This window comes from Scleropages formosus, chromosome 6 (assembly GCF_900964775.1).
Source record: "Scleropages formosus chromosome 6, fSclFor1.1, whole genome shotgun sequence".
Lineage (NCBI taxonomy): Eukaryota > Metazoa > Chordata > Actinopteri > Osteoglossiformes > Osteoglossidae > Scleropages > Scleropages formosus.
The window spans coordinates 22638426-22661818 of record NC_041811.1 but is presented as its reverse complement, the minus strand read 5'-3'; the positions used below and the strand labels follow the sequence as shown (position 1 = coordinate 22661818).

At 40.5% G+C, this 23393-nt stretch overlaps 1 protein-coding gene across 9 annotated transcripts in view; it reads right to left on the bottom strand.

The window, feature by feature from the left end:
* dab2ipb (DAB2 interacting protein b) overlaps nt 1–23393 on the bottom strand; it is a 238349-nt gene that overhangs the window by 15732 nt on the left and 199224 nt on the right. For all 9 annotated transcript variants that reach the window (XM_029252910.1, XM_029252912.1, XM_029252913.1 and 6 more), the window contains one exon: nt 7014–7158. In XM_029252910.1, the coding sequence (XP_029108743.1) occupies nt 7014–7158 (145 nt within the window). The remainder of the gene's footprint in view (nt 1–7013; nt 7159–23393) is intronic.

Sequence of the window (23393 nt, the reverse complement as noted above, 5' to 3'; positions counted from 1 at the left end):
CAGAAGTCTGAAATGAACACAGGATCCATTGCCAATCTGTTACATGTACCAGAGGGACTACAGCCTAAAGCAGAATAAATTCCACTGACCCTAAAACACCCTAAAAATGGAATAGAGTACAAACTGTTGAGTTACAAAATTCTGAAGATACATTTCTCTTCCCAGATTATTCATTTAACTATTTTATTTACCTTTATATTTCCTGATTGATGTCTGTTCTGGAGCAAACATGACCTCTGTCAATGCACCTAGTCAGCAGATGTCAGAAAGTACATTGAAACAAAACAGGAATACGGACGCCGCAATTCCATCTGAGGCCACGGTGTTTACGGCTCGTGCCCGCAGTTGGTCGGTTTTTGATCAGTAGCGAGATGAGGAAAGTTGCACATGTTGATGGGATGAATCAGGTCTGAACGGGACATTGTGAACAGCAGATATTTTTATTTTCAGTAATTAGCTTTTAAAAAAACTTTAAAATAAAAAGTCAAACTAGTTATACCTGAGATGTACAGTGGTTCAAGACACTGCCTTACACTTGAATAACCTAGGTTCAAAACCTACCCCCTGCTATTGTGCCCTTCAGCAAGGTTGATACCCTGCTCCAATAAGTGGATAAGCAATTGTTCGCAGCTTAACAGTGTAAGGTGGTAAATTTAATGTACAATCATGTTTTTATTGATTGTGACTCGGTTGTATAAGCGACTGTTCATTTACAAACAAATCCATATACAAACGGACTTCCGGTCTCAACTGTATTTATAAGCCGACGTACCTGCGTACAGTATTTGCTATTGTCCAAGCTTCTCATGATCAGCGTAAGTCATAGCGAGACACAGCAAACCCGGAGTATGTAGAAAAGTCGCTGGCTGTCTCTCAAAAAAAAAGCGCTGCCAGCGTAAGGGTTGCAGGCAATCTCAGTAAGTGAAAACAGTATAAAGGCCAAGTCATTTTAATGCGCTCTGAGATTTATTTTAACATGTTAGCTGGAAGTCTGCTTTTCCAGCAGCAAAATTTATGAGCCAACAGTTCTGGCATTTGCAGGGCACTACAGAAAGACCGTTGTTCCAGTTCTTAGGATGAATTACTTGCTATTTTTATTATCAATTTCTTATTCAGCAGATGCCTTTATCCAAGGGCATATGTAGAGCACTGAATTAATGCACTTTTACAAATGTATTCTTGTTCATTAAAGTGTGTAACATTTGCATTTAGGTCTTCTGGCACATCTGACCAACTGAACTACCGTGAAAGATCTTTGAACCTACTTCTCATCTCATTTGCCTTTCCCTAAGTCCACCACCACGAATACTAGTGTACTCCATGATAGGCATGGGTTAGTAAGTCAATGTTTAGGCTCAAAATTATTTATTAGTAGTAGCAGTAATAGTGGTATTCGGTAACGTCTCCTCAAAAACGACATAGATTACTTCACTGGAGGATAACTTCGCAGTTGTCATTTTTGACACTTTTTCCACAAAGCAACTACTCAGCTAATTACAATTATTCACCCATTTATTATAATCATCAACACATACAGCTCTTAAAGCTATCATAATAGTTTATCACACTGAGACGCAAAGTTCTCCACCCTAACAAAGAGCCGAGAAAGCACCCTTTATTCCCATCCTGGACTTTTTAAAGACATGTATCAAGGACAGACTTTGCCTCTGTCTACAAATCTCTCTGCAAACTGCCTCTTGCTGAAATAAGGCAATCTTCAGGCACGTTAAATAATTCAATGCAGCTTAAAAAGACGTTAATTCTTGGAAAAACAACCATGAATTATTCACGGGCCAGAATATATTTTCAGTGCAACCCTTAGATATTTTTCAACTCCAGCGCTGGACTGCTGATATGGGTCCACAGAAAATGACGAATGATAACGATAAATCTGATTGTGACATTTAAATACATTTTTAAATCTGTATTTTTTACACATACACCTTTTGAAGTATGCATCCATTCATATCAAACAGTCATATGCACAAGAAGGACAAATGTAGTATTTTCAGAATTGTATATGTCTTTAATTTTTTTGTTGGTTCTATAAACAGTACAGGGTCATAAAAACATAAAGGTAGTGACAGTACACCAAGGAGTTTGGATTATGTGTTTACAAAATGTGAGGGCTCAGGGGTGAAAGGTTACAATACATCACATGTATGATCCAGATACTGCAGAATTCAGTAGAATTATCCTGCAAATCAAATGTCTCTTTTTCAAGTGGGAGAAAAGTGAACACTTCAGTCATCCACATATTTGTAGTGGGGACTTCTGGTGTGGACCACAACATTAAAATTAATTTCCTTGCCAGATATGCAGGAGTAGTTAGCATGCGTACCATAACATCATCAAGAAAGAGTTTGGGCTGTGAATTAACAAGAGAATAGCTGGGGAGAATTTTTTTTTTTTAGTTAAAGGTTTCTTAGACAGTTATGTGTACTCCAGTGGCACAGCCAGTAACATTTCTGTTTTACAGTGGCTGAGTGAGAGGATGTGGGTTCAATACCTGCTCAATCTGTGTGGAGTTTGCATATTCTAACCATGTCTGTGTAGGGTTTGCTCTGGTTTCCTCCCACAGTCCTAAAACATGCTGTTCAGGTGGATTGGTGACTCTGAAAAAGGTCACCTATAGCACGACTGACAGGAAAAGTAGTGTTTCACTGATTTATGATATGTCCAAAACCCCTTTAGACAGCCATTTCTGGAGCCATATTTGGCAAATAGTTTAGGGGATCTGTGTTGAGAGCAAAAGGAGACCATAGTGATACCATTTCAAGATCTCTAGGTATCTCTTAATATCTCTCCAAACTAGAAGACTTCTGAATATGATGAATTTTTTTAATAAAGATGGGATCTTAACAAATTTCTGAATCACAGGCAGACATTTTAACAGTCTTAGGTAGCACAAAACATTCTATATCATCCCACAATGAATCTGGTCTTGCCTGGGAACTAATTAGTCATTTGTTTGTGCTGTTTTGTGTTCATTTCTGTAATTCCAAATGGAATTAGGAAGAGTATTCAGCTGCATGGTCAAAAACTTAGAGAGATTAATTTTTAGGGCTTGAAAGTCTACTACAATAGGATATCTTAATTAGTATTGCTAAGACCGATGTTTCAGGGTTAATCAGGTATAACAGTACATTGCCAGGATGTAGAGCAGGTTCTTGCTTTCCAGCTTTTCCATCTGAGCATATACAAAATCTAGTTTGATGATGTTTAATGATTTTTTTGGAAATCCAGACTCAAGTCTACATGCCAACGTTTTGGTTACAATTTTAAAATCCACATTTAGCAAACTAATTGGTCAGAAGGAAAAGTATTCTAAAGGAATTTTGTATTTCTTCAATTTTTGACTAATTGAAGCTGAATTCCAAGGGTGAGAGGTATGAGCCTATCCGAGTATGCTATTAATTACTGGCATTAGTACAGCACATGATTCGAGTCAGAATTTCTTATAGAATTCAATGAGAAAGCCTTTGGGCTGTGGTGCTTTATTGGAAGGCATTGATTAAACAGTATCCCAGATCTCTTCATTACTAAAAGGGTGGCACAGTGAGTAGTGCTGCTGTCTCACAGCATCTGGGTGGTGCAAGAGAACATGGGTTCGATCCCTGCTCAGTCTGTGTAGAGTTTGCATATTCTCCCCATGCCTACAAGGGTTTACTCTGGTTTCCTCCTAAAGACACACTGTTCAGGTTCACCCATAGTGTGTGAGTGACATAGAGAGTGTGTTCCACTGATGTATGGATAAGTGACCCATTGTGAGTAGTGTACCTAACAGTGTAAAAGTCACCTTGGTGAATAAGGTGTGTGTGGGCTAGTAATGCTACATAGTATCCATTGGAAGTTGCTTTGGAGAAAAGTGTCTGCTAAGTGAATCAATGTAAAAAGGCATTTAGTAAAGAACAGTCCTCATCTGAGGCATGAGGCAGTGATAAATATGATTGAATTTTATCTGTTGAACCTTGCCCCTGAAGGGAGTAAAGAGACCTACAATATTCTTTAAAAGTGTTAATTGCAAATGGGTCATATGTAACTAGAGCTGAAGGTATACATATGGCCTTAAACAACCTCTCACTTGTATAAACCAGCTGTTATTTAACCTTTACCTTATTTAGTCAGTTCCAGTTTCTTGAGTTCTTTATGTTCTTGCTCTATGACCTTCACTTCTAATTCTGTTTTTTTATATCCCTTCTCTCACTTTTTTCTGGTAGAAGGCTTTGGAATTGATAAGACCCCATATAAATGCTTTACCTCCAACACAAACAGAAGCAGCTGAAATTGTAGGCTGCTGATTATCTTGACAATACAGGCCTATATTTTCTCAAATCTCTGAACAGGAAGGTTTTTCTTTTTTATCCAAAAAAGTGCTGTTCAGCCTGTATTATTTAGCTTTAGGAGATATCTAAAATACTGCTCCATGGTGGGGTCAATCCGGCAAAATTTGACCGTGTGAATAAAACCATTAGCGATGGAGACAAAATCCAGTCTGGTACAAGATTTATGGGGGTTACAATAAAATGTGCAATACTATATGTTGGGATGCAATTCCAGACAGTGGCCATACCTAGACTGGAAGTCATATTCTCACAAGTAGCAGAGGACTTTAAACTTGACATAAAAGATGAGGATGGCTTATTTAGATTACTGTCTGATGTACAATTAAAATTACAGTCCAAGCACCCAAGTCCTTTACAGTAATGGTTAACAACATGATATGGGACATGAACTGTGGAGAGTCCACATTCAGGGCCTAAACATTTAAAAGTGTTATATGCTGTCCAGAATGTAAACCACAAATTAAAATGAATCTTTCTTCTGGGTCCTATAATCAAGAATGAAGGATATCCTCATTAATTGGAATAATGGTACCACTTTGGTTCGAGCTAAATGAAGAAACGTAAACTTCATCAACCCAGTCTCTTTTCAGTTTTAAATGCCCCGTTGGACAAAGATGGGTTTCTCGCAGTACAGCGATTGCTACTTTTTCTTTTTTGTAAGAATGTTAAAACCTTCGGTCTCTTAATTATCTGACCCATACCCTTGACATTCCAGGTAATCACTTTAAGTGGACAACTCGTGACCTTTTTGTACAATTACAGTATAGCCTCGGTAATACTGTCTACCATATGAATTAGAAGAACACAGACTGAAACGTGAACCAGTGCAATAGCAAGCAAAGCGACGGGGGGGGGGGGGGGGGGGGGGCGAAATCCAGATATCCCCAACCTGAAGATTACCACATAGGGATCGTGTGCAGGGTGGAGACACCTCCATCCTCCTCCTGTATCCTAACATCTCGAGCTACACCCATACCCCAAAACTCACCAAATATGAAGAGAGGGAAGAAAAAGCAAAAACAGCCCCCATGCAGTAACTTACAACAGACATTAACATACATTAAAACCCATCAAAACAAAGAGAAGATCCTGACTGAAACTTAGAAGAAGCTAACTCACAGTACATGCCATATGGAGGGTGTGACAGCGCTGAATGTGTGTTGCTTTTGGGGGCAGATCAGGGTAGAACTGCAGACAGGATTCTCCAAAGCTGATCTCACGTTTCTCCAAAGCAGCTCTTAGCATATTCTCTTCATTAGAGAGCTCCACAAATTGAACCATTATATTACTTGGGCGAGTGTTGGGAACCAGTGCAATAGCAGTAAAGTATGCATGTCTTACTTCTATGATAGAGACCGTGTTTGCAAGCTCCCTTAACTCCCTTCTGACATTCTGTAACTGAACCTTAACATCTTCCAGCTTTACTTCCATACCACTCAGGTTTGTGAGCTGAGCTCTTACACTACTCAGTTGGTCCTTCATCCTTGAAACAAATTCTTTATTGAATGAACAACCGGTGCAGCTCAATGTACCTGCTGCCATCTCTTCGGTCGTGTCTATAGCAATGTTCACAGCAACATCGTTGAACTGTGAACCAGGACATGACTAACTCCTTTGGTTAAATTACCTCTCCTCAAGCAGGTTTGATAATCTTTATTGCCCTTGGAGTGGGGAGATACATAGCTGTAGTGTTTCAAAAGCACTCTGTTAATATCATTATTAGGGGAAAAAGATGAAAATCGTGGGTTTCTGGAGCAGAGTCAGAAGTTCAACAGCCCTCTTTCCTTCAGGCCACATGACCTCCACCCATACGTTTCTTTTTTAATATCACTGAATCCTGAAGTATGTGATCAGAGTGCAATGTAACAGGCATGGTCACAGAGTGAGAGTAGATTTCACCAAAGCAATCCACTGATACGCACTGAGAAAACTTAATATAGAGTTCATAAATCTCTAAGATGGGAATTGTCGATATGCAAAGATTTAAGCTGGATTTATTATTAAAGTCACTGCGCTCTGCTGTACAATTTATCCTTGTCAAGCCGGTTTTGCTTTTGCATGTGTTGAGAGTTTATAATTAAGACAATGTCACCTTAGCACATGCCACAGACATGACATCCAAATGAGAGTGGTTGCATACACAGCGTATGGCCTGAAACGCAAAAATCTTCCTTTGTGACCATAACGGAAACGTCACATTAAAGGCAAGAATTTGTTCTGTGGCCACCCCCCTTTCTATTATATATGATCCTTAATCAATCTCTCAAGCGTGGGAGGAAAAAAGTTTTAGGCATCAAGAATCTGGCTGGTTGAGAGAATTGCCGCAGCTTCAGCTACCAAATGTATTGTGGGAAATCAGGCTTAAAATCAGGTGGACCTCATGAGAAGTTGGTGTCTAAATATAAACAGAAATGAAAAAACGGGGCAGCTGTGGTCCAAGAAGGGGGCTTAAGGACACTTACAGCAGAAATGAACGTTATTGCTTCTCTCTTGTACAAGACCCTTAGGGGAGTGCCGAAAATGTCACCAAGCATAAAGACAGGAGAAGAGAGCTTCAGCCTCTGATATTACCTCAGAACTAGAGGCTCTTTTATTTATCCTTCCTTTCTGCAGATTACAGTGGCCATTTCTCAGAAGTTTGAGGGACACAGCCTTCCACTTACGTACCAAGTGCATCCTGCAGGTACTTCTGCCCCACCAGTTTGAGGTACTCTTCAATGGCTTTGGTAGCTAGTGTGTTCTCCCGGAAAATTAGGTGCTCGTTCTCGCCACAGCGGTCCACTTCAGACATCATCAGGTCAGTCAGGAAGTCCTGCAATCATATCAGGTATCGTGACAATTACATTTATTCATTTAGTACTTGTTTCCAAAGCAACATGCAATGGTTATTAACTAGGATTTAGCTGAGACCTTTACCTGGAGTGACCTGTAGTGTTAGATACACAACACTAAACTCCATACAGTCATTAACCAATTTTTACAGTAGAGCAATGTATTGCACACATGGATGTCCATACAAGCATACAACCAATTTAGAATGACAAAAACATCTTAAACACATCTTCAGACTAAGAGATGAAACCCAGACCAACATGCAAATTTCACAAATACTGGACAGGGATCAAACCCACATCCAATCACACAGCCCAGGTTCTGTGAGACAGCAGCACTAACTGCTGCACCACAGTGCTGAGGGATAACCCACTATACATCCTCCGTGTACTAACATCTCAGAGACACTTTCAAACCCTTTTCTCGTCTAGTAGACTGCAAGCCTTTTATAAACAGCTTTGGGGATTTTGGATGTAAGCAAGTCTCTCTGGTTATGTGGAACCTCTTTAGCATCCGTATTGTGTTGTTAGCATTGTGGCTAGACTTGTTAAAATAATTTCTGCCAGAGTATTTTACAGTCCGAAAGTACACAACTAGATGATAAACTGCAGACAAGCTGGGAAAATTCAAAATATGAAGGAAGAAGGAAAAAAGCTCACCATCTGAACATGTGGCACTGAAGACCTTTTATTTAAGCCACATGTGAAAGTGAAATAAAAAAGCAAAAACATTTATTCAGAAAGGCTGCTAAATACAGATCTTTGACAATTCAATGCTAAATACAGATCTGGTATCTGGTTCTTCAACAATTCAAGCTTGACCGTTTTCTTAGTTAACAACCCTTAAATCAACAGAATGTCAAGCTATTCCTGACATATTAGCTTGTGTTCGGTGTATGATTTTTTCTAACAAACATGTTCATAATATTTTTTACCTGTAATTACAGTCACCAGGCAACAGTTATTCAAGTTAGAAGACCAATTACTTGAGGTAAACGGTAAGGTCGGCAGTGCAGTGACATCCTACAAGCTATTCCATCCCACCACTCTTAACCTGGTACTTGAACCACCTCTGCAGCCCACTCCATATACAAATACTCACCTTTGTTTTTTGAGCATGAACAACTGAAATCAAGTTGAGTAGAACAAATTGTACACAAAATATGCTTAAGAACTGTGCACGGGGGAATGAATGTTTTAAACACATATAGTTTATAGAATGTTTTTTGCAATAGATGTTTTCAACCATGGCAAGAACAACAAGTATGGATATTTCAGATTACATTTTTCATTTGGCTGATGCCTTTATCCAGTGTCACATTTGTATATTACGGTACTTAGCTGTTTACTCATTTAAACAGCTGGGTAATTTTTACTGGAGCAATTCAGGGTAAGTGCCTTACTTGAGGGTATTACAGTAGGAGTGGGGATTCAAGCCTGAGTCTTTTGATTTCAAGACAATGGCCCTAACCACTAAGCTACCTCTGAATTTAATTCTCTGGTAAAGCGCACATATTTTTCAGCTCAGATGTACTGGTGCAGCACAGACAAATGTTTTTTCTTGTAAATATGTAAATATATGCAATCAATTTCCAAAAAAGAGCATTCGATTCCAGTGGGTTCCCTTTCCTGCACTCTGGTTTGCAAAAACCCTGCTGCTGAACTGACCCCCAAATACATCCTGCCACGAGTCCATTATGAACACCCAGAAAAAAAAAAGGTACACAAGATTTTTCAGACATGACACAACAGCACAATGGCCAGTAAATTCTAATATTAAAAAGCTCTAAACTGGAAGACTTTTCTCCCTTTCTGTCTTTCTCTCGCCCACAAACACAAAGAAAATCTATACCAACAGACTCACTGTGTCCCTTAAGACTGTCTAGAAATGACCTACTAGCATCCAATACAATTGCCAAGGTCATGCTATTCCTGCAGCTTTTCCCATTACCACAAATTAGTGCTGTGTTTGTACAATAAAATGGAACACTAATCCAGAATCTGCAAAACTTTATGGTTTACAAAGCTATTAAGCTCAGTAAATGAATAAACAAACACCTACTCTTTCCACTTTCTCAGAACAAAGGCCCTTATTTATATGGATGGGGCAGTGCACTTTTTTCGAGGTGTGTCTTCAGAAGGTTGTGCTTCCGAGGCTTTGTCTTGAGGACGAAACGATGACTCACTCCAATTTTCAGTAAACTGAAACTGGGCCATTTCAAGTCTGCTCAAAACAGCTAAACACAGCTGCCCTGTTTCAGTTTCACCTGCCTATCCAAGGAACATGTCTCTTCAAGAGCAAAGCAGCTTGGAGTGGAAGTTTGTTCGCTTATAATGTTATTGCTCAGTGCTGATTCGTTGATTAGAGCCAGCGTTTTCGATAATTTTATCCATCAGCCAAGAAGAGATGTCTGACCTCCTTTTGGAATAGCCAGAGCTGAAGTGCGCTACAAAGAAAGAGAGAAGCACAACTTGGCTTCCAATTATATTCATTTCAGAGCTCCAGAAAAAAATCTGAGTGTCACATTCGCCTCCATTCAAAATACTTTGAAGGACGAAAAACACACGACTAAATGTGGCGACAAAATGTGAGGCTGCTGGGTGTGGGTAAGTAGTAGCTCTGTCTGGGCATCAGTAGCATTTTCTGAATAGTTCACAAGCTGCCCAGCCATTTCTGTCATTGAATAACAATTCCTCATTAAACAGTTTTCCAGAGAAGACATACTTTGTATGAGCAGTAGGAACCCACATGCATCTTTTTTTAAAGAAAAGAAAAAAGAGCAGTTCAACACTTATAGGGAGAACCTGGGAAAAAGTGTAAGGAGAAAAAAAAAAAAAAGCCTTTTGTGTTAAACGTTTTCAGGACCAGGTAAAGCCTTGCCACTCACAAGGGAGAAACTTCTCAAGGTCGGTGGATCCGGAAGACAAGGCCACAATCAAACAGCCATGGTAGAAAGTAGAACACAACACAACCGGACTTAGCAGATTGAGTCATAGGACTTTGGTGGGGCTCTATATGATAGATAGGTTAATTTATTCTATGGCACATGAGGAGGGACCTCAACACGCAACAGCACACACCAACACCTGGAACCCTAACCCAGGTTACAATGCTTTCCTAACACTTTCATATATTTACAATAAACAAGACCCTACTTGCAATGACTCCCCATGAACCACTACTTGACAGCCTGAAGCTGACAAATGCGTAAAAGGGTGAGAGAGACCCCAGTTCGAAAGTTCAAGTTTTTGTGACAGACTTTCCTTTATTCTGCCTCTTTCCGGACCATATTCTTGAAAACAAAGCCTTGTGTTGAGTTCAGCTATGCAGTCCAAGTGCCATCCTGTATGAAGAATTAGTGATGCGTCACACAGCCTGTATGTAGAACCTAAGAGCACAGTGTTACAAGCCGCACTAGTGTAGTACCCCATGCAAGTTACATTCCCTGGACTAATACAGTAATATGATGTATATTAAAATGTGTCATTTGAAAAAGACAATCTGGAAAGTTTGTAACAATGAAAAAGTTTTATACACAACAGGACAAAAATAGAATGCAAATCTAAATTTAACAGACTCCTACTTTGCCACTTAAGCAGACATAATGTCACCTTCAAAGGAATACGTCCATCTATACACAAACCAATGCAGACTTCTCATTTCTTCACTGCATCCACTGCACGTGACATGGGATGCGACATCTCTGAGCCAAAGATAAACACAGCTGCTGCCAACAGTGTGAGTGAAGGGATGGGATGGCATCCAAACCCCCCAGCCAGCTAATCAACTTCATACGAAACAGCTCTTTGTTATATTAGTGCAATTATCAACTATAAAAGGGATGTGGACTACACATTCGCACTTTGCTGACAGCTGAAGACCACAAATCTGTGCACTGTTCTGCAAATCAACAACATGCTCATTTATTCAGTTCACTGTAACCGCCAGTAATTATACCCTCAGTTTTATTAAAATATTAAGAGATTCTGGCTGGCTGGGGATTAACCAACCAATAAACAATCTACATCTCCCAAAAACCTGCAACTCACCAGAAACCTTTCATCTTACATAATGCACAGCATTTAAAAAAAAACATTAGTTGGTAAATTCCCTTTTTATTTTTTTACTAATTGTTCTGTACCTTATATAGATGCACTCTAATTTCCTCCCAGAGTCCAAATAAATTTTTTTCAGGTGAACTGGTGACTCTAAATTGCTACTGAATGTGTGCGACAGAATGTTTTCAATGGTGTGTAGATGAGTGGCTCACTTTAAGTAGTGTACTGTATATCTAACCTTGTAAGTCACCTTGGGTGAAGAGGTGCAGGCAGATACTCCTACATAGTGCTCCCTGGAAATCATTCTGAAGAAAAGAGTATGCTAAATTGATAAATGAAAGTGTCCTGTAACGCAAAAGTAATAAGCTGCCCTTACCGTCACAACGTTTACAGGCTTTGCTTTTATAAAGCTTTCTCATTGAATGCTTTCATATTTATCTCCATGGTTACACATCTCACATGAACTGAACTTAAAATCATGACTGATGACACATTTAATTAATATCAATTTAGCACTTTTTATGTAGACAGAATTTGTATCATTTGAGAGCAGAGTACTTGTTAATTTAAGATGACTTTATGGAAATGTGAATTTGATTTAAGATGCACTTATTTAATTTGGAATTCCAGTTCCTTACTGATCTCATGTGTAATAGCACCAAGCCCACAGGCTACACAAACCCCACCGAGGTTAAACCCTCCCAAAAGCCATTAGAAGGCACCAGTAATCAGGTCCTTGCACTATCTTTGCCGAAATGAGTCTGTGATTCATGGAGCTGAAATTCTGTGTGTGTTTAGTACATTTTCTTTCCGTCTTCATGCCCCCCACCTTCCCCTTTAGGTATGATACATACTGGTCAGTCCCCCCCCGGTTCCTTCTCCACCACAATTTTCTTTTTAAATTGAGCTACATTGTCTTTTTTCTTCATTCTCATGAAGACAGGGTTAGGGGCCCTCCGATCTTGCAGTCCTTCTCCATATTTGCAGTAGAATTCCGTACACTTTTGCAATATCAACAATGTCTTCTCCTAAAGAGCCAAGCAGTTGTCTGAAGAGAATCTGTAAATAAGCATTGAAAAAATAAAGCACTGTTGGTCTGAAGGAGTGGTCTCGGCGTGTCTGCTCAACCCTGACCTTTGCCAGCGTGTTTGCGTAGCGCTGTATGATTAGCTGGGATGTTCGTTCCCGGAGAGAATGTCAGAACAATTACCATCGTCATCTGGCCTTCTGCTTCCGCGTCCTTTTCTGGGGAGATCATGCAAGTATTAATGTTGTTCCAGTTCCTTCACAATGGCACGGGAAGGGAACTCATGCCAAGTGAAATCCGACATGAAACACCCACTGCTTTTCTAGCAAAGTCCCTGGGCTGAAACTGTGGGAATTTGCTGTTATTCCGAGAGACGGAATGGGTCCCAAATTGCAGGGCTGCAATCCAGCAAGCTTTATGGCCCTTCGTTGATAAGATTTACCCTCGAGCAAGGGCACAGGAAGCCTTGCACTAATCAACAAAGTAGTTTAATTAGATAAATACGAGGCAGGGAGGAATGAAATCTAGTTATCTTTGGCCCTTGTAGGACCAACGGAGTAAAACAGAAGTTCCAAATGTCAAGCACAAAAAACGTCAAAAATATTGCAAAATTAAATAAGACATATTGAATTATTACAAGCCTGTCAGACAGGATTTATATTTCCCACAAAATAGACAAAACCTGTGGGTTAGTAGTGTTTTAGAAGCAGGTGTAAAATAGTTTGAGATAGAGCCTTCAAAAGAGTGTCATTCAGTCCCGACATTTTTTGCTGCTCTTCACATTTCTGAAAAATAATTACAGTATACCCGCAGCCTCTCTGATATTGCTCATAATATAGACACTGTATGCAGTTTCTGTCTCCTGTGGCTTAATAGAAGCTAAATTGCTCTATATTCAATTATGATTGGAGGGCTGAATATTGTGCTTCTGTCTGCCCTCCCCACGGAATGTGCGCCTCCCCAGTCTGCGCACTAATGAGAAGTGGAGCTCTGGCTCAGACGCTGTCACGTTAGATCAGAAGGGCCATACCTCAGCGTCATTAGCATCCCAGCCGCCGGACCTCACCGGCAAGCGAGGAATGAGAAGATAGAGTCGCGGTGCATCAGCAAATCATAAATTGGGCAAAAAGGGGAGTGAAAAATAATTTTAAAAAGTAAAACCCTCCAGAATAGACAAGCTCCCTAGAACTAGGCTGACAGCTGAAGCTCATATAGACCTGTCCATCTGAATGAAATGGAATGATGAAATAAAGGAAAGCACCACCCCTCCCTCCAGTGGTAAGAGGTGAAAGCTTTGTGGTGTGTGGAGGAGTCACAGAGTTCTTGGGGTGGCTTTGGTGTCTGTTGGACTCTGAGGAGCCGGGCAAAGTGGACCAGGGGATGGAATGTTGTCAGGCCATTAGAGGTCTTATTCGGCTCCACGCCTAAGGTACCTCGGAAGCAACGGACATTAGAGACTATCGATGGACCACCGCGGGGCAGCTCACGGCTCCGGGCATGTGTAAGGGCTCACATTCATTACCGTGATGGTAGCTGTAAAGCTATAAAACACTGGGATAATAACCTGCGCACATTCTATCGGCCTTACTCAGCCAAAGAGATGGGTCTGTATTACAGAAAAAAAAAAGAAACACAAATTAGAGATTACTTCAGGCAACAGCCGGAGTGTCTCCCAGTGTCAGCACTGAGGGAATGGAACACATGGCATCTCACAAAGTGACACCATATTCTAATCTCAGAGATTGTTTAGCTGTGTCAGAGAGGTCAAGATAAAGATAAAAGCATGTTGCCGGAAAACTCAGGTGGAGTTATGACACCTGTCCTCTATCACGCCTAGCTGCAGAAGCGTAGCCTTTACATTATGTGACAAACTCCAGAAAAATTTATACATACCTTACACATATAAAATTAATATATTAAGGTTAATACAGGTGGTCCCCGACTTACGATGAGGTTACGTTCCGCGAAACCCATCGTTAAGTCGAAAATGCATTTAATACACCTAACCTCCCAAAAATCGTAGCCCAGCTTACGTGCAATGGTCATTACGAGCTTGCCACCTTCATGCCGGGCAACTATTTTAACTGTCACCCTGCTTACTAAAAACTGGATGGATTTATACAGCTCACCACCTTAGCAGGCTTACGCACAACACAAAGATATAACACAAATCATACCTTGGGTAATACAGTGACTACAGCCATCTCTTTGCAATTAAAGGACTCAAGTTTGAATCCTTAAGAAGATAGTTACACCTAATTACTTCAGTAAAAATTACACATCTGACCAAATGGATTCAATCAGTGTCAGTGGTTTAGTATTCAAACTTAATGTGATTTGCTTTGAACAAGGGAGTTTGCTAAATAACGGGTAATAATTTATACAATTTTTGAAGCAGACTATTATTTATTCTTTATTTTGTACAAAATCATATCATGGTTTTAATAGTACTACATGGTGTCTTTAGGTGCTAGTTTTGTTTCTAGGAAAAGTTCGATCCTAAAGGCAAACCTAATGTGATTTGTCATCAAGATCAGCGTTTCTCAACTTTTATTCTTCCAAGGTTATCTAGTGTCCACGAGAATATTAGAGGGCCACCAACACAGGCCATGACATCTACCCTCTTGTACTTTTGCAACAATCTTCACTAAGTTCATTTTTACACTTATATTTATTAATAACAAGTATTAGCTTGTGATATTACACTGCCTCTGTTTTTTCCACACGACAGTAAATTAAGAGGCATTTCAAAAGAGCCCATGTTTATTAAAGATATTTTACTAGTGCCTAAATTGCTTAATCATAACATTTTTAAGGCTAGATAAAGAAATGATACAGTGAAAATGTAGTTACCAAAACACATAATTTGTTGCAGCTGAAGTCAGTACACCCGCCAATGCCCAACTTATTTCATTTGACTTCATAAAATCATCCAGTGCATCAGAAATAATTTTGCCATTGTAGCAGTAAATAACTATACAAAAAAAAAAAAAATCCTGTGCATGTCCTTTTCCCAGTCATGGTGAACATAAGCAAGCAAATGTGACATTTCAGACAAGTAGGTCGACTTCGTTTGGATAGGGAAGTGATGCCGCACTTTACTTTTATATCTTCCCACATAGCTCTATATGGCGAAGTCTTTAATCATATTAAAAAAAAAAAACAATCCAGCTATAAAAACACCACAATTACATTAACACAAAAACATAGTAAAGCTACACAGGCAGACTTGGGGGCACAGTGGGTAAAACTGTTTCACAGTGCCTCAATAGTTCGAGAGAACGGGAGTTTGATCCCTGGTATGTCTAAGTGGTGTTTGGATGTTTCCTTCTAGAGCCCGAAGAAACAGGTTTCATGCAGTGACAGAGCAAATTTCCCCATGGGGATTAATAAAGTACTATTATTAATAAAAAAAATAAAAAAAAAAACAATAGAGTACAATGGACATTTTCTTCAGCAGCTAATGAAAAAAAATAAAACGCGATTTCAATAAATTTCACCAATGCCGACATTAAGCACAATCGGAGTACTTCCACTTTCACCACGAGTCAAATAAACCTTGAGGCAATTCCACCCACGACATCAACTGGAGCCACCAAGATATACCAATGCACTTGGCAGCTGCTCATTGGCGGAGAATACCCACATCTTTATTGCCAATTGGCTCCACTGTCACTACCGCAAGCTCAAAAGAACGTCATCATATTTGCATCATATTGTGAAATTTTACCCTATTGGGGAACTTATTTTATAATGGAAGTGCCAGGGTACGGTGACATACATGTATTTCTTTACTGTACTTCTGCTATCATTAAACTACTGTTGATTGATTAATTTAATTTAAGCATTTTTCAAACAGTCATGTTCAGATTTACCTCACAGAAGTCCGATTACCGAAAATCAGGAGAGTATGTCATGAGTCGCACTTTCCGAAAATTACTTCATTTAAAAAAAAAAAAAAAAAAAAACAAAAAACCAAGAAAACTAAAAATTTGCTGGCATACACACTGATATGACCTGAATTACTTTATAAGTTCAAATTGAATATTTAAGTGTGCCACATCTTGTATTCCTTCCATTACTGTCAACAATCGCCTGTCCCGAGCGGAGTCTCGGTGAGCCGGAGCCTTACCCGGTACTACAGAGCGCAAGGCCGAAGGGGGAATAGAGGTACACAAGGTACCCCAAGCAGGGCTCAAACCCAAGACCCACTACAGAGTGGCCACCGGCTGAACCTGCCACACCACGCCACGCCGCCATGCCCACCCCATGTTGTATTTCGTTCCACATTTACATTTATTTAGCTAGGAGATGCTTTTCTCCAAAGCGACTTCCAACGAAATCTATGTAGTGTTCTTCAATATGTTTTACAATTACATTTTGTAGAAATGTTTAATTAAATTCATGTTTTTACATTTGCTGGGTATATTTCACTTTGCTGTTAAATTGAGATATCTTTTGTACACGGTGCTGACCAAAAGAGGGAAAACAGACAAACAAGATTCCGTGCATTGTTTCGTCCCACTGCGGTCCTTTTCCACTACTGCACAAAGCTGCATCATGGTCATTTTCCAATACTTTCATTGTCTGTGAATGCATATTTTAACCAAACCACCAATTTAAAAGAACTGAAATACCAAGAATAAGCTGCTTATCCATTGAAAATTATTTTAGCACCATCTTCTTGTGCCTTTATGAATTATGCCAAAAGACTTATTTCTCAGAAAGATGGCTTTCCTTTCTTGATTCTAATTTTTCTGAGGATTTGGTGTGACCTCTCATCATAGAACACACACACACACACACTTTCAGAGCCGCTTGTCCCATACGGGGTCACGGGGAGCCAGAGCCTAACCGGCAACACAGGGCGTAAGGCTGGAGGAGGAGGGGACACACCCAGGACGGGACGCCAGTCCGTCGCAAGGCACCTCAAGCGGGACTCGAACTCCAGACCCACCGGAGAGCAGGACCGTGGTCCAACCCACTGCGCCACCGCACCCCTTCATCGTAGAACATTCTTGAAATTTGTTTGATCACACCAAAACAAACCATCTTCTTCCACCTTGACTCCGGTCACATGGCTTTACAGTGAGAAATCCAGCAAAGGGATATTAAAAAGGAACTATTTTTGACAGATAAAAATGTCAGATTTCACCCACTCTCAACCAAAAAAGCAGAGGATCGAGAACAGCAACAGAGCGGAGCGCTTTCACGGCATGTCGTCATCTGCCGCGTTGCGTCAGAGGGGGGCTGTTCCACATCGATGCCCACCTCTTTGTGGTGGAACAGGCTGAGAATGATGAAGGGATGATGAAAGCTTGGCCTTCACAGAGGATGCCTGGCTGGGAGCCACAGGAAGTGAACGCTCCCAGTTGATGGCATCTGAAGACCGATGCGAGGACACCTCCCTCCTACATCTCAGGTAGGCCTGCTTCGAGAATTATGCTGAAGCAGCGTCCTTTCCTCCCTCCGGTCTCTCTCCCTCAAATGGTTTGTCGGTGCTGAGGCACTACCGCTCCCCATCCCCCAACCTACCACCCAGGCATAGCTGCACCCCTGCATTTCGGTAATTTGTTTAGCCGAGGTGTTAAAGTGGAGAGGCTCTCCGGGATGACTAGAGGTGTTAGACCGAAATGGAATGCCACAGTGTTTCCGCGAGAAGAGCCAACTCGCCAGACAAGATGAGGCATTTCCTAAACGGTACACTGAATTTTATATTGTGCTCTTAAATGATCAACACTAAGTGCCAGTGATCTTGTGATGCTGAACTGAAAAAGTTCTTGAGTTTAAAGCCTGAGGCACCCCTACCGAGCCTTAAAGTCACCAAAGGTTTGGCTTATTAAAGCAAGTGGCTGACTCCACAACTGGCTGCAACTCCTAATGTAGTTGAACGGTAACATACTATGCATTCCAAAGCATTAAAATATTTAGACCCACATTACATGGACAAGGAAGAAATGTAGACTACCATACTAACAATGCATGTCACTGCCAATGCACATAAACATTAACAAAGTTTGAGTGGCCTGTGGTAGCAACTATTATTATTAATCGACACATTTCTCCAAACTGACAGAATATTTCTAAGCTACTTTGTGTATATTTTATTGGAACAGGTCTCTCTCAAAGGGGTTAGTGTTGAGCCCCATTCTTTTTTCCTTCTGTAATCTTCTATCAGTGGTATGCTGGCATTACTCAGCTCCTCCTTTCCCAAACCACCAGAGACATATGGGGGTCTTATGTTTTAGCAGGCTTCACAGACATCTTTGCTTGGAAGACAAACCATGATATACAGCAGAGACTCTTCATCACTCAGGAGATGTATCAAGTTCGCAATTTGCTCTTTTCATTCACATCAGTCAATCCTGGAAGTAACATTCACCCCAAATCTCTGTTTGTACCAGCACATCTAAGCCATAAACCAGTCCTGCAGACACCTACTGTATAACATTTCACACACATCTTCTGAACCACTTATCCCATCCACGGTCGTGGGGAGCCAGAGCCTAACGCGGCAACACAGGGCATAAGGCTGGAGGGGAAGGGGACACACCCAGGACAGGACTCCAGTCTGTCGCAAGGCACCCCAAGCAGGACTCGAACCCCAGACCCACTAGAGAGCAGGACCCAGTCCAACCCACTGCACCACCTGCCCCCCTCCTACTGTATAACATTTCTCATTAATTCATTTAACCAACACTTTCTCCAAAGTAACTTACAATGTTAAACTACTTAGTTTACACATTTATACAGATGGGTATTTTTTTTCCCTTTTTTAAAAGCAGGAGCAATTTAGGGTAAGCACCTTGCTCAGGGGTTCCATAGCTGGAGGTGGGATTTGAACCTGTTACCTTGAGGTAAAGGCAGCAGCTCTAACCACTACACTACCAGCTGTCCTATAACACCCACAGGATCCACTTACACCCCACAGCACACATTACACAGCTTTTAATTGAGACTATGGTGATATAGTGCCTGGACAACTGCAATTCCCTCCTGTCTTCAGCTGATCCATAATGTCATGACACAACTGTGTCAAACTTGCCAAAGCATTTCCATGTATCTCTCCGCTGTCTTCCTGTAGCTGCCCTCATTAAGTCCAAGACTGTGGTTAGGGCCTTCGAGATGGTGAAAAGATCTACAACCCTATACCTGCAGCACCTGGTTGTCTCCTATAGTGCAGCAACATCGCCATGCTCCTTTGGCTGACTGTTGGTCGCACTCGTGACATGTCCAATATTAAAAGTGCAGAGACTCTTGATTTTGGTTCCAATGGAGCAGAATGAATTAACTATGCCTTACAGAACTGCTAAATCCCTTTCAACATTCAAGAAGGGACTTCAAATTTTTCAGGCACTTCTCTCCTGATCTGGTAATTGCCCAATAAACTGATATCACGTCATCATAATCACCTTTGAATTCCCTATGAATTCTACCGGCAGCTACTCGTGTAATGTGCACTGGTAAAAACACTGGTATTGGACAAACTGACTGCATCCAAAACCCTTCATTAGTTGTGAAATGCACTTTTCACTTATATATTACTTTGGAGAAAAGTGTATGTTAAATGAATCAAAATAATTACCAATAATTACCTTGCTCAGGGGTATTAGAGAGTGAAACCTGGATTCTCTGATTGCAAGGTAAGGGTGTAACCAATTCGCCACCTGCTGCCTCCAATGCTATTAATACACTCCAAAGACATACTGAAGACTGTGACCTCCAAGGATATATACTGATTCATCACCCTAGAGCTGAGCTAAATAAGACAGGTGAGAACTACTTTTGCTGGAGTTTTTTTTTTTTTTTTTTTTTTTTTTAAAAAAAAAAAAAAAAAATTCTGCTCAGCTATTTCCCACCTGAAAGCATATGCTTTGCTGTGAACATCCTACTGCAATTTCTGATAGGACATGGAGACTTTGTGCGATTGCTTTGTATTTGGCAGATCCCTCATTTGCTACTGGTAATGAGTAATAATGTTCTAAGACTGTGATCAAAGAAACATCTGAGATCACTTAGATGGAAGTTCTTGAGTCCAAAGGAGACAAATTAGACTCCTACCCAGGCATTGATCCCCCACCCCCCCAACATATAATTTCATTTCATCCTGTCTTTCTTAATGTCATTAAGACTTCAGTCTATTCTGTGTTAAAGCTACTCTATCAGAAATGAAGGCAAATGAACTGGTGTAATGCCAAATATATTTAGCACAAATATGACTAGAGCACTCAACGACTGTAGAAACAACCCAACAAAGACCTACATTTTATGTTCTATACAAAATCTATGAATATCCTCTTAAATCCCAGCAAAAAAGGGTTCTGGAGCATTTTTCTAGAAAGCAGACTAAGACCCAACCCAGAAAAAGGTACAATTTGGAAAGCACAGGCTGTCTTCTCTAAGATACATTTAGAACGTAAAGCTTGGGAAATAAAAATGTCCCCTAGAGTGGACAAAAATGAACAACTGGGTGTGTAGAGGATATAACCATTTCCACATTGTAGCTAACCTCAGCCTGAACCCGAACAAACACAGTGGCACACTTCTAATTTGTTTAGTCTGTGAGCACGTTCCCAAACATGCGTGTTTGATATGACAGTTCATTCACCGCTGTGACAAAACTGGGTGATGTGCTCCAAGTTCAGCCAATCAGAGTTTAGAGAATGGACCATGCCGCAGGCATAAGGACCCTACTGGCTACTACTGACATGTGCATTTGCAATACAAACTATCAAGCTCTTCCCTTACAAAGAGGAAGAGCAGTTACAATGAATGTTTCAATTCGTTTTCAAATATGATAGGATATTCTAACCCATCCAAAACCAGTTGAGTATCATAATTAGCCTTGCTGAAGAAGGTGTGCTAAAAGCTATGTAGGACTAGACACTGCAAAAAATTTAATCTCTTGAACAACTTTTCATGAATATAAATAGTCAAACCCTTTGCAGTGATCTTCAGCTTTTGTTACTTTCTAAGACTTATTTCATTGCCCCCAGCCAAGAGAGACATCAAATCAATTTCACATTGCGCTTCTGTTCCTTGCAGCCATTTTTAAAGGAATAAAAACAAACCCTAAAAGACAAATTCCTCGATATTTGTTGTAATGAAGTCCTGTTGTACAAAATTCAAATATCTAAATAGCTTTGACAGCACAGCTCTGAGGTGGGGGGGGGGGGGAGAACACAAAATTCCAAGATTTAAACAATAAGATTGTGTGACCATTGACCTGATGACTATTTGTTTTCAATGTATCATTACAAAGATTAAAGAAGTTTTGCAGTGATTTTGAGTGGGGGGGGGGGGGGGGAAAGGGAAAAAAAAACTGTATAGTAAGATCTTCTGGTATGGTAGGGGATCCACTGTTTGCTTTGAGAACTCAACTATTGGTCATTCAGGTTCAGGCATCATTCTAACTTTCATTGTGGTACAAACAACGGGCATATTAAACAACTAGGGCTTAATTAGAACGCAAACTGATTTAAGTTAAAGCAGTAGCAAAATGAGTTAGGAAGTAGTCCAGAAGAACTGAATCTATTTTTAACAAAAATGACCTTGAAGGGGGAAAAGCTAAATATTATGTTGCTATGGCAATGTTTACGTTTAATATCAAGCACAAGAGACTAAATGCTACTGTTTCCACCTTATGACTAAGTGGAAGCAAGAGAAGTAAACTTATCTGGAAAAGAAATACTCATTAAAATATGACCCTTTGTTGTAGGTTCAAGGGGGGGGGGGGGCATTTTAATTCATTTTTTTCAGCAACCCCCTGCTTGAGTTTGTTTCTAAGCAGGGGGCTGATCGGAAGAAGATATCAGGAGGATTATTTCAGGCCAGCTATACCCTTGCGTCTGGGAAGTGTTCTTCATGCCAACACAGCGATCAGACCTGACCTCTATCTTCGTGGACCACGGACATAAAAAGCGACCTTGAGCAACACCATCATCCTGCCAACATGTCTAGGGAGGGGGTGGGGAAGGGTGGGCAGCTATAAAAGTTCTTTCTAAGAGAGAGCCAATTAAAGGCGGCTAATTATGAACAGTGGCTGGCATGTCAACCCCCTCTCTGGCCCCGTACGCAGCCATCAAACTAACATCTGGGATGATGCATTTGTCGTTGCCGCAGAGGCGCGTTTTGACCTGCCAAGGACTGAGCAAAATCAGAGACGATTTTTTTTTTTCCCCTTTCCAAAAAGGGTAATAAGATGTACATGCTGTAAAACTTTTGTCAATTCATACGCTTTCTTTTGGGTATGGATGTGAATTAAGTGAGATTAAAAGGACATAGTGCTAAAAGGACAAATGACGGGCTCAGCGTACATGACACAGACTCATTCTCCTAACCAATTTCTCATTGTAGAATAATAATCCTGAGCTTCCCAGACAGTAAAGGTGCTAAAAACTAGGTTCTGTAACACAGATAGTCCTGCTTTGAATCTCTGCTTTGCAACAGGCCAATGATGAGAATGAACTCTGTAGAGGGTGGTACATTATGGGCAGGGGCCCACAGGGCAGTGAAAGGCTTAAATCAGAAAAGCTACCTTTGTTAGTTACATCAGGGAGTGAATCGGGGGAAGGGGGGAATTTATAAAAAAAAAAAAAAAAAAAAAAAAAAAAAGCAATATCCATTCTAAAGTAAAAGTAATAGAATTTACTCTTGACAGCACTCAATACACTAGAAGCTCAGGCTGCTGCCCTCACAAAACTCGTACTTCATGGCCTGAATAATTAATTAGCATCCAATGTCAAAGATAAAGAATGTAAAGTTGCGCGAAGCAGGTGCCCTTGAGAGGACGATAAAGAATGAGATAAGGAAAGGTTGCAGCTTAAATATGCTCCTGCAGAAACTTCAGTGTTTCATCCTAATCAGTCTCCTTCCACAGTGCTCCATAGCCCATGGACAAGCAGGATATGCATTATTAGTTTATCCAAAACAAGCTCTTAATAACCCCCTCATTATGAGAGTAGTGACATTTCTCCTTGTTTGGCCACTTCCCTTGGTGTTTACAGTGCAGTCAGAATTCCAGTCTTGGGCCAATGTTTGTGCTCCCTGGCTTGGCTACAAAAACAGGAAGAGTTTGTTTAATCTGACTGCGGAGGGCTGAGGGTGCGTTGCCGCACTCCTGTGCAAGAA